Genomic DNA, 11561 nt, shown 5'->3' on the forward strand with positions numbered 1-11561 from the left:
GAATGGCTGATGCTGGCATGCAGGATTTCCATAGCAGCATTTTGATTCAATAATAGCAGCTTTGGGAAACTTAGGGTCAGCTGCAGCTCCAGTACTTACAATCCAACAGAAGGAGATCTTAAAAGATCTCAAGAAGGAAGCATTGTTCTTGTTCCTTGGGCCAAAAATGTAGCCACCATCATTAATCCTAAGAAGCACAGATGTGGAAAGGAGTCATTTAGGCCATCCAATCCAGCCACTTAAGCATTGCAAGAGCTCAATGCCCTTGACAAATGTTTGAACAAATTAAGTCAGTGAGAGCCCAACCCTTTTCTGATACTTGGGTTCACTATTAAGCTGCTCTTACTCTTAGAAAGTTTTGTTTTTTTTAAAGGCATTAATTAGCTTTTCATATTCTTATGCTATCCTGTTGACAATTCCACTGTTCTTTTTCTAGATGAGAATCTGCAAATATATTTTGAGTGTTTGCGTTAAGCCAAACTCAGTAGCAATTAAGAGATTGCAATACTTATTTCTTCTTTTCAAGATTTCTTGGACTTTCTGGCTAAATCTCCAAATTTGCTTTGGTAGTAGTAGCAACTTCTATCCATTTTCGTTTTTCTCAGACTTTTTTTTGAGGATGTATGTATGTGTGTATGCAATGCATGGGATACTTATTTCTACTTACAGCTGAACAGATTACTTGGACTTTCCAATCGAGAGATTGGCTTCTGTTCAAGGTGTTTGACAGATATACCTGGCACTTGGAACAGAGCTCCTGGTGATGGGTGATTGAAAATGACAATATTTCAAAACACAAGTTGGTTCCTTGCAATTAAGATTTCAAAATGAAGAGTTCTCTTAATTTCTTTTTAAAAATTTACATGAAGAGCCAGTCCTCCCCTCCTGAACTGCATGCTATTATCCCCCATCCATTTACCCTGTAGGAAACCAATCTTTGTTACTATTTGAATGGAATCATCAGTGCTTAGGAACAAATTTGATCTCTAGTTAGTGTTATTTCGGAAAGCCACAGGAGTCCAATCAATGGGCAGAAGCACAATAGAATTATACAAGCCAGTCTGTTATAGCTGTAGACATGTTAATTAATATATTTCTTCGACACCTAGGTTGATTGAAAAAGCAATTAAAGTGTAATTAAAATGTTTACTTCTGGTAGGAATGTCAACCAAGATGTGGAATATAGCAATTACCTATGATGGATTAGAGGAAGAGGATGAGGTCTTTGAAGTGGCTCTGATCTCCCCTGTGAATGCTGTTCTTGGCACTCGGACAAAAGCTATAGTGAGAATTTTGGACTCGGAAGGAGGTATTTTCTTTTAATCTTCCTAATGAAATCTGGAGCAATCTTGGCTGAGCAGTTGCTTATTTTTCAACCCACAAATGTACCTGCCTAGCACCTTTGGATCATAATGCTTCACTTCTTTCTTAAAAGATAGAAAGTTGCAGATCCCTTCTCTTCCGCTGAGGGAGCACAGCATGGAGGAATCAACAAACAACCAGAAGAGCAGAAACCATTGGCATCTACCAAAAGATCTAGAATCTGACTGATACACAGATGGAGTTGTGGCTCATAGCTCCTTTTTGTGGGACTTGCAATAACCCTTCCACTCTTTTCCCTGTTAATCATAGGGCCGTTTGGGGTAATTCTGAGGATGCAGTTTTGGAAGGAGATGCTAAATACCAATAAATAAATAAATAAATAAATAGTTTGTTTGTTTGTTTGTTTATCTATCATATTTAAAACCTCCCATTGTATAAATCACCCAGTATATAAAATTTAAAAGGGGCGAGCAATTTTAAAAAGTAATGAAAAGGCAGGGAAGAGCTTTCAGGGTGTTAACCAGCCCCTTGGCTGCATATCTTCATGACTTTCTGGAAGGGCAGGAGAGTGATGGTCCGCCTCACCTCAGGGGGAAGAGTGCTTCAGAGGCAACAGCAGAGAAAGCTCTCTTCCTTCACCCCACTATTTGTGGGGTGACTGGGTGCGACATGCTGATGTAATGGGACGAAGACGGTTCTGTAGATAACATGGCTGCATGCCATGTAGGGCTTTAAAGGTCATAACCAATAACTTGAATTGGACCCAGAAGCAGACTGGCACCCAATGCAGCTACGTAGTAGAGGTGCCACATGCACCGTTCTTTGGGCACCCAAAATTGCTTCTGTTTGGACTATTGCAATGTGCTTTACGTGAGGCTACCTTTTAAAAGTATCCAGAAACTTCAGTTAATACAAAATGGCATTTTGTATCAGATAAAGCTTCTGGATACTTGTTGTGACTCCAACCCCCGAACCTGGCCCCATGCCCGAAAGTGACTCCGAGTGATGGGGAAGGCCGGTAAGGCTTACCTCAGGAGCTCCGATGCCTTTGACCTGGCTCCAGGAGCCAGAACCAGGCCAGTCGGAGGACGTAATGAGGCCGTCATCCCCTGATTCCTCCCTTCCTCAGGCTACGCCCTAAGACCCAGCTGATAATAATCAAGCTTGGATTAACCCGCGCTTCAGAAGATTAGAGAGGCGGCGTCATCAAAGGGAAGGATATATAAGGAGCTTTGGGACTGCTCGCACTCCACAGGGAGCAAAAGCTTAGCTGAACCGTTTCAAAGAGAGCTGAAGTCTTACTCTGTGAGTCATTTGTCTGTACTTTTGTACCGATAGCCTCCCAACGACCTGTGCGCTCCCACAGAGTGGGCCTGCTCCGGGTGCCATCAGCCAAACAGTGCCGGCTGGTGACCCCCAGGGGGAGAGCCTTCTCTGTGGCAGCACCGACCCTATGGAATGAGTTACCTCCAGGGTTACACCAACTTCCCGACCTCCGTACCTTCAAGCGGGAACTGAAGACTCTGCTATTCAATCGGGCGGACTAGCATAAATATTATTTTAATTTAATATTTTAGTTTAACTTAATTTTAATTGAATTTTAAATTGTATTAATCTATTTATAATTTTATAGTTTAGGGTTTTATATTGGTCTTTTGATTTAGTTTTAAATTGGCCGGTTAAATATTTCATTTTAAATGTATTGTAAATTTGGGATTTGTATTGTGTACCTATGTGTTTTAAATAAGGCTGTACACCGCCCTGAGTCCTTTGGGAGAAGGGCGGTCTAGAAATCTAATTAATAAATAAATAAATAAATAAATAAATAAATAAATAAATAAATAAATAAATAAATAAATAAATAAATAAATAAATAAATAAATAAATACTTTGGCAGGCAGCTGCGATTTCTCTGCCAGGACTGATAAGAGCCATGAATCCACTGGCTGAAGGCCAGCTCGTTACTCCGAAGTGGGGAAGGAGACAGAACAATACTTTTCAACCATAGTCCCATGTAGATTACATTGCAATAGTCCAAACGGGAGATGACCAAGTGACCGACTGGAGAACCTCCCTATCCAGGAAAGGGCGTCACCGGCTCAGAATATAAACTGAGCAAAGGTCCTGGCAACCAAGTTTTAAACAATGTTGACTTTAGATGTACTGCTGCATCACAGTATATATCTGGATATCATGCATCCACTGAGATTAACTTTTGAACCACTCTGCATAGCTGAATAGCTAGAGAAGCATGCCTACCCTTACATCTTCAAAAGCATAAATATGCACTATTAAAAAAGAGAGCAAGAACAAGAGAGCAAATGCAGCATTTATACCTAATGCAGATAGCGACTCCCTATTAGAATAATTATATATTGTCTGTACACCGTATTTTTTGGAGTATAAGACATACTTTTTCCTCAAGTGGGTGCAAATTTCGGTGCGTCTTATAAACAGAATATGGGCCATTTTTTGAGCTCCCGAACCCTCCATATGTCGCGTTTTCACCCTCCCTGGCCTCTAGAAGCACTCTGCAGGCCAAAAATGGCCTCGTTTTTGGTGAATATGGGTCTGCAAAATTCTTCTGGGGGCCAGGGAGGGCAAAAATGGGACACGCAGAGGCCAAACACTATTTTTTTTCTTGTTTTCTTCCTCTAAATCTAGGTATGTCTTATAGTCCAGTGTGTCTTATAGTCCGAAAAATATGGGTAGATCCACGTTTAGAAATGATAAACATTTTAGCACAGTGGGCGAGCCTGTAACGTTTAGTTGGCTATCCTAATATGGGCGCCTGCTTTTCCCATTCTTTTTATTCCTTTTATCTTCACTTCTCAATACAGTTTAACTAGTTTTAATTTTGTACGCTGTCTCAGGCTGTTTATGGCTTGAAAACAATCTAAAATATTTAGATAAATAAAATCAAGATCTAGGCCAACTATGTTCACATTGGCTTGCGATCAAGCACAGCTGACATCAAAAGTCAAACCTTCAAAGCTGTGAAGTTCTCTGAATCAAACAGATCAGAAGAGTACAACTGACACTCCAGGAGGAAAGGCAAGATTAAAAAAAATTAAAAAGAGGCACAGTATTTGTGTGATTATACTATTGCTAAAGTTTTAACGTTGAGTTTATGTCCATAAAATTTGGGCACAAACAGGTTTTTTTAATCACCTTTTTTTGCAATTTTGAGAAATTATGTTTTCTTCATCTCTCACATCAAACTTCTAAAACTGCTTTTCAGTTTTCAAATTAAGCAGAGAAATAAGGATTATTTAAAAGAACTAAATGGATATCAGATGAACTACCATCCCATTTTTAATGACAAGCTGTTTCATCATCCATATCAATGTGACCAATTCTCTGCTTTTATTTATTATTATTTGTTTTTTTTTAAAAAAGACTGACCATCTGCCATCTTGTTTGCTTTTTAGGTCAGTGCAATTCATTCCGTTCCACAAGCCAAAATATTCAGAACTTATGGATGAAAGAAAGACCACTTCCAGGTTCTCCTTCATCTTCCAAACACAGCAGTGTTAATTTGGAAGGAATCCTGCTGCCCCATTCCAAAGAGATGATAGCACAGAGACCGGATAAGCCATCCAAATTCAGCTCAGTGAATCTTGCAAGGAACCAGCTACGGGTCATCGGAAATGGCAAAATAGTAAGTGTTGCCTCATTTTATTTATTCATACTTTTATTTATTTATTCATACTTTTATACCGCCCTATCTCCCTAGGGACTCAGGGCGGTGTACAGCCATATAAAAAACACACAAATATACAAAGTAAAACATTAATCTAAAAAACTTATTAAATAGGCCAAATATTTAAAATAGACATATAAATAATAAAACCCGGTTAAAATTTAGTTTTAAAAATTTAAAAATATTAATAAAGCCCCAAATTAAAATTTGACACTATTATGCCAGTCCCGCTTGAATAAATAGGTGTGTTTTGAGCTCACGACGGAAGGTCCGAAGATCAGGCACTTGACGTAAGCCAGGGGGAAGTTCGTTCCAGAGCGTCGGTGCCCCCACAGAGAAGGCCCTGCTCCTGGGGGCCGCCAGCCGACACTGTTTGGCGGATGGCACCCTGAGGAGACCCTCTCTGTGAGAGCGTACGGGTCGGTGGGAGGCATAAGGTAACAGCAGGTGGTCTCATAAGTACCCGGGTCCTAAGCCATGGAGCGCTTTAAAGGTGGTAACCAAAATCTTGAAGCGCACCCGGAAAACCACAGGAAGCCAGTGCAGGCTACGGAGTAGTGGTGTTACGTGGGAGCCACGAACAGCTCCCGTTACCACTCGCGCAGCCGCATTCTGGACTAACTGTAGCCTCCGAGTGCACCTCAAGGGCAGCCCCATGTAGAGAGCATTGCAGTAATCCAACCTAGATGTAACCAGAGCATGAGTGACCGTGCATAAGGCATCCCGGGAACAGGGGGAAAAAAAGCATTGCTTCAAAGTGATATGCATGTTTTCATGAAAATCTCACCTGACTTATTAAAAATGAGACTGATTGCCGATGAGGCTGAAAAAAGGCATTTGAGCTATGATTTAAGGTTACAGCAAGGGTGAAATGTAAAAATTGTTACTACTGGTTCTGTGGGCGTGGCTTGGTGTGTGTGTGTGTGCGTAATGTGACTGGGTGGGCGTGGCCAACTTTTTTTTTTTTACTTTTAAAAGCATTTTTTCTACGACCTCTTCGGCCAAAGAGGTTGTAGAAAAAATGCTTTTAAATGGTTTTGACGATCTCAGCTGAGCCGCACAATCATCAGAGGCTTTTTTTTTTACTTTTAAAAGCATTTTTCGGCTGAAGAAAAAATGCTTTTTAAAGTAAAAAAAAAAACCTCTGATGATTGTGCGGCTCAGCCGGGCGTGCAGGGAGGAGGGGAGCAGGGATTTTTGCTACAGGTTGTCCGAACCACCCGCCGCCATCGCTACTGGATCGGGCGATCTGGTCCAAACCGGGAGCATTTCACCCTTGGGTTACAGGTAATCCTTGAGTTGCAGCTATAATGGACTCAACTCACTCACGCTCTGGTTACGTCTCGGCTGGATTATTGCAATGCTCTCTACATGGGGCTGCCCTTGAGGTGCACCCGGAGGCTGCAGTTAGTCCAGAATGCAGCTGCGCGAGTGGTAATGGGAGCCGCTCGAGGCGCCCACGTAACACCTCTGCTCCGTAGTTTGCACTGGCTTCCTGTGGTCTTTCGGGATCCTGGTTACCACCTTTAAAGCGCTCCATGGCTTAGGACCCGGGTACTTACGAGACCGCCTGCTGTTACCGTATGCCTCCCATCGACCCGTACGCTCTCACAGAGAGGGCCTTCTCAGGGTGCCGTCCGCCAAACAATGTCGGCTGGCGGCTCCCAGGGGTAGGGCCTTCTCTGTGGGAGCACCAACGCTCTGGAACGAACTCCCCCCTGGCTTACGTCAAGTTCCTGATCTTCGGACCTTCCGTCGTGAGCTAAAAACATACTTATTTATTCAAGCAGGACTGGCATAAATAGTGATTTTAAATTGGGGTTTTAGAGATTTTAAACATTTGTAAATTTTTTAAATTTTTAAATTATCGGCCATTTATTAATAGTTTCTTTTAATTTCTTTTAATTGTATATACTCTGTATTTTATTTCGGCTGTACACCGCCCTGAGTCCTTCGGGAGAAGGGCGGTATAAAAATCTAATAAAACTAAAACTAAACTAAACTGTCAGAACTTCGAATCTGGTTCATAAGTATTCTTTTTTGGATCAGTTGTAACTTCAAATGGTTGCCAAGTGACCAGTGGTAAGTCAAGGATTATCTGTAGTGTCATTAGTGTATAGGGCCAGCTATAGACATTTTGATGCCCTAGGCGAGTCGTATTCTGGCACCTCCTATGGTTTAGCTCATTGCCTGATTTTGACCTCTTGTTTCTTTTTTTCTTTGAGTTATGTGTCCTACTCTTAAGATTTTCCAGTCCCAATTTGTTTCTCAGATATTTTTACCCTATTTACACAGTATTCTCAATTACATCATCAGCTATTTTTGTCATAGGGCAACAATTCTGCAAAATTATATTTAACCCTTGAGTGAATGCATTACCTTAACATTGTGCGCTGTTTCAGTATTTTGCTTTTTTTATTGTGTTTTTCAGACCACAATTTTGGCACGCCCTAAAGTTTTAGCATATTCTTAGGTCACTGTCTACTTGACCTTAGCCTAAAGCCAGTTCTTCTATATGTACTTCCTTACAATATTCTTATTAGTCAGACAGATCTCACTGTTTTCTGAAGCATGACAAAAGCTGAAATAATTTAATCAGAAATGGTAATGCACATTTTAGAGAAAGATTCCCCTGCCATGCGAAATATTCTCCCTAGGGGTCAAAAATTCAGAGAATCATTAAAAAAAACCTATTCTATTCTATGCTCAGATAAACTAAAGAAATCTTTTTTAAAAATGTACCATTCTGTTGGGATTGTAAAATATTTTCCCTTTTATATATTGGTGTATTGTGCCAAAAAACCTATTCAAATATAGGTTAAAAAGCTGATTTGTTTGCTTTTCATTGCTTCCTTTGGAATGGGAAATTGCTCCAAGAATTGTAGAATAGAAAGCCAAGAGTACAAAACTAATAAATTAAAATCAGAAAGAAAGTTAGGTAAAGTTGACTAATGTCAATTTGTTTATAATAAAAGGCTCTATTTTTCTGGGTGAATTTTGTATTTGTAATTCAAAAGTTCTCTCCCTTTTCCCAAATTATTCAAATTATATAAAGTTTTGTCTTATGTTCTAACTATGGTCAATACTACTAACTACCTTTGGAAAATATACAAATTATATTTTGCTTCCGTTATTCAGCTATACTTCTCCCTTTCCTTTCAGATTCATCCCTCTTTTATTTTTCGAAATGGCACAGATGAGTTTTTCAAAGTAAGAGCATTATTGAGTAACAAGTTCTTTATTTGTAATATTTATTTATAGCTCCATTACACAGAATACTCAATAAATTCAGGATACACATTATTTTCTGTGATGTAAAAAATGTTTAGTATAGATTTAATTCTATGTATTTTCAGTTTAGTTGGCTTAGAAATGGTGATGACAACTATTTAAACTGCCTTGGTCAATGTTAGGTGTGAAATAGGGCGAAGCTGAGCATGTAGGCTGAATCTTAAGAGCAAAAGCAAGGAGCAGTAAGAACAACTGTTTTAATGCAAAATATGTTTGTAAATGACGAGTGGAGTAATGCTTTCCATGTTCATTTTTCCATTTACCCTCATATCCCCAATAAGCTTCCCTATCCAGAATATACTATTGGAAACAAATCATGTAAAAATAGAGAAAAAGAGAATAGGAGGATCTATCAATTTATTTTGCATATGTTATTTCTTCTCAAAAATTACTGCCCATTTTATATATGACAGGAGCAGCTCTACTTTAAATATTATTCCCACAGATATTAGGTACCTTTGTGTCTTTTTTGTATATCCAAACCATCTCTCTCTCTCTCTCTTTTGTTTTTTTTTTTAGTTCTGTTAATTAAATGCCTTTGGAATTAACTGGTGTGAAATTCTCTTTTCTATCTTTTACAAAGTACCATGGGATGACAGGGTTAAAAGTAGATAAGGACAATTCTTTGCCTAGAAAAACCAAGATGGGACCTGTATCTTTAAGAAGCCAAAAAAACCCAAGAAAAAATGTAGCTTCCACCAAGAAAATGGAAGTTCTTCAAGCAGACTCCAGCATTCTGGTATGTTCCTTTTGGGGAAGATGTCCCCTTCCAGAATTAAAGTTCCCAGCAGCTTTAGAGTAGATTGTCCAATGGTGAGGGATGGTAATAGAGCCAGAGGAAGATAGGGTTCCATCTCTCTGGTGAATTTTGAAACATTTTTAAAGCCAGAAGCTTGACCAGTTCACATTTATTAGATGTTTATTATTATTATTATTAATTGTTGTCATTAATTTATGAAAGAAAGAGGGTGAAGACAGACCTTCCCTAATAGTTCACAGAGTTTATGGTATATACAGATAGTAGAGTACTCAATCTGCCTACAGATGTGAAAAGAATAAAGAACATAGGGGACAAAGAATTCCTCCAAGCTAAAAATCACCGTTCTTGGTTTGGGGCCTGTACCTCTTTAATTCTGAAAGAGGTTTTAAAATGATGGATTTATTCAATGATGTCACTGATTTAACATCTATCAACAAAAATACATAAACATCTTAAAAATAAAGAATAAACAATATAGAAGGTTAATATTTCAGGTATTCTGTTTCAGAACACTCGTTTATAACTGTTGTTTACTTCATAAATGTCTTACTCATTTTCAGGTTGACAGCCTTTCATTTCCAAATAGATGCACACCAAATTTGAAGGGTTTCTTGTATTTTGAAGAAAACATACAGAAGATGTTTCTGTGCAATGGTACTGCCTGGACATTATGGAACTACACAGACAAGGTAGGGATCTCTTTTTCCTCTGTGTGTGTGTGTGTGTGTGTGTGTGTGTGTGTGTATTATTTTTTCTTCTAAATTTACCACTGGCCAAAAAAAATTGTTTTACAACTGATAAGGGATACAGATGAAGGCAGAAAGGAATCTGGTTACCCCTATGTCTGGAAAGAGAACACCTTGTACCCAGGGTGCTTAACTTTTGAGATATATAAAGCCAAATGTTATTGTAACAGTTTGATCCCACATCCAACTTTGAAGGGAGAAAAATGTAAATGCACTCATTATCAGAGAATGCAGGTAGTCCTCGATTTACAAAGGTTCATTTTAGTGACTGTTCAAAATTACAACAGTGCTGAAAAAAGTGACATGACCATTTTTCACACTTACCACCGTTGTAGCGTCCTAATGGTCATGTGAGCAAATTCAGACACTTGGCAACTGGTTCATATTTATGATGGCTGCAGTATCCTGGGGTCATATCCTCCCTTTTTGTGACCTTCTGACAAGCAAAGTCAACGGAAAAGCCAGATTCATTTAACTACGGGGTTACTAACTTATCAATTGCAGTGATTCGCTTAACAACTGTGGCAAGAAAGTTCGTAAAATGGGGCAAAACTCACTTAACAAATGTGTGTCACTTAACAGCAGAAATTGTTGGGCTCAATTGTGGTCATAAGTCGAGAATTACCTGTACTGCAATTTTGGAAACATAAGTTTGTGAATCGAAGCCCATTTATTGATACAACAAAAATTATAACTCTAGGAAGATATATGTCATGAGGGAACAGTTGTGGCATGCTATAAGGAAGATGGTGTACCAAGTAAGTTATTATGGTTAGATATATTGAATGTACCTTACGAAAACAAGCAAAAGCAGAGATAGTCAAGTACTTCAGTTATGAGCTTGTAGAAGGCATATATTATAATAAAAAAAATCCTTCCCCACATGGTACAGGAAGGTACAGGAAGGGAAAGAATAATTAAGCTTTTGTGGTAATGTATTCAGGAATTCTTATTATTGCCAAGCAATAGGCAGTATTTCTGTTTCATTTATAACCGGATGCCATCAGAAATGCAATAATAGCCAAATTCATAGTTTAGAACAGAAATGACCCAATTAATCAACGTTCTTATCTTTCCCAAGCCCAGTTCTGAAAGGAGTCAATCACTTCTTTCAAGGTGGACAATTTAGCAAATCATTCTGAACTTTTAAAAATGGTTTTATTCCAGGATATTAAAATGAAAACTTGTCAGTCAGGATGGACCTATCATGATGGAAGATGCTATATCCTAATCATTGAGCCAAAAACCACATGGGCGATTGCTGCCCAAGCTTGCAAGACACGGTAGGAACAATCTTATTTGTACCCAGCTTTATTTATGGATTTATTAGACATTTATCCTGCCTTTATTATTTTATTAGTAACTCAAGGCAGTGAATATGCATAATACTCCTTCCTTCTCCTATATTCCCCACAACAACAAACTGTGAGGTGGACTGGGCTGAGAGGATGAATGGCCCAAGGTTACCCAGTCTGGCTTCTAGACTTTTCATAATGCCCAAAAGCAATTGTCTGAGGCAAACAACTTTTTAACCTAACCATGGTTTGGCTCGTCTCTATTGGAAGACAAAATAAAACAATGAGGTATTTGGCAAGAAGACATTTTAGAAGAATGTCTGAATCATCCAGGTTAGGTTTGAACCGAAGCTTCTTGGATGAGAAGCAAAATTTTTCCAAAGAAAAAACAAGAAAGTTCAGTTGCCTTTTGGAAAAAGATCTTTGGGATTTCAGACGTATGT

General features: G+C 38.9%; 1 protein-coding gene across 1 annotated transcript in view; it reads left to right on the forward strand.

The window, feature by feature from the left end:
* The window catches only part of FREM1 (FRAS1 related extracellular matrix 1), a 111998-nt gene that overhangs the window by 96865 nt on the left and 3572 nt on the right, over positions 1–11561 (forward strand). Inside the window, exons 30-35 of the mRNA XM_058169048.1 lie at positions 1160–1309; positions 4755–4984; positions 8189–8236; positions 8901–9056; positions 9638–9766; positions 10991–11106. Coding sequence (XP_058025031.1) covers positions 1160–1309; positions 4755–4984; positions 8189–8236; positions 8901–9056; positions 9638–9766; positions 10991–11106 — 829 coding nt within the window. The remainder of the gene's footprint in view (positions 1–1159; positions 1310–4754; positions 4985–8188; positions 8237–8900; positions 9057–9637; positions 9767–10990; positions 11107–11561) is intronic.

The sequence above is a fragment of the Ahaetulla prasina genome, chromosome 2 (genome assembly GCF_028640845.1).
Source record: "Ahaetulla prasina isolate Xishuangbanna chromosome 2, ASM2864084v1, whole genome shotgun sequence".
Taxonomy (NCBI): Eukaryota; Metazoa; Chordata; class Lepidosauria; order Squamata; family Colubridae; genus Ahaetulla; species Ahaetulla prasina.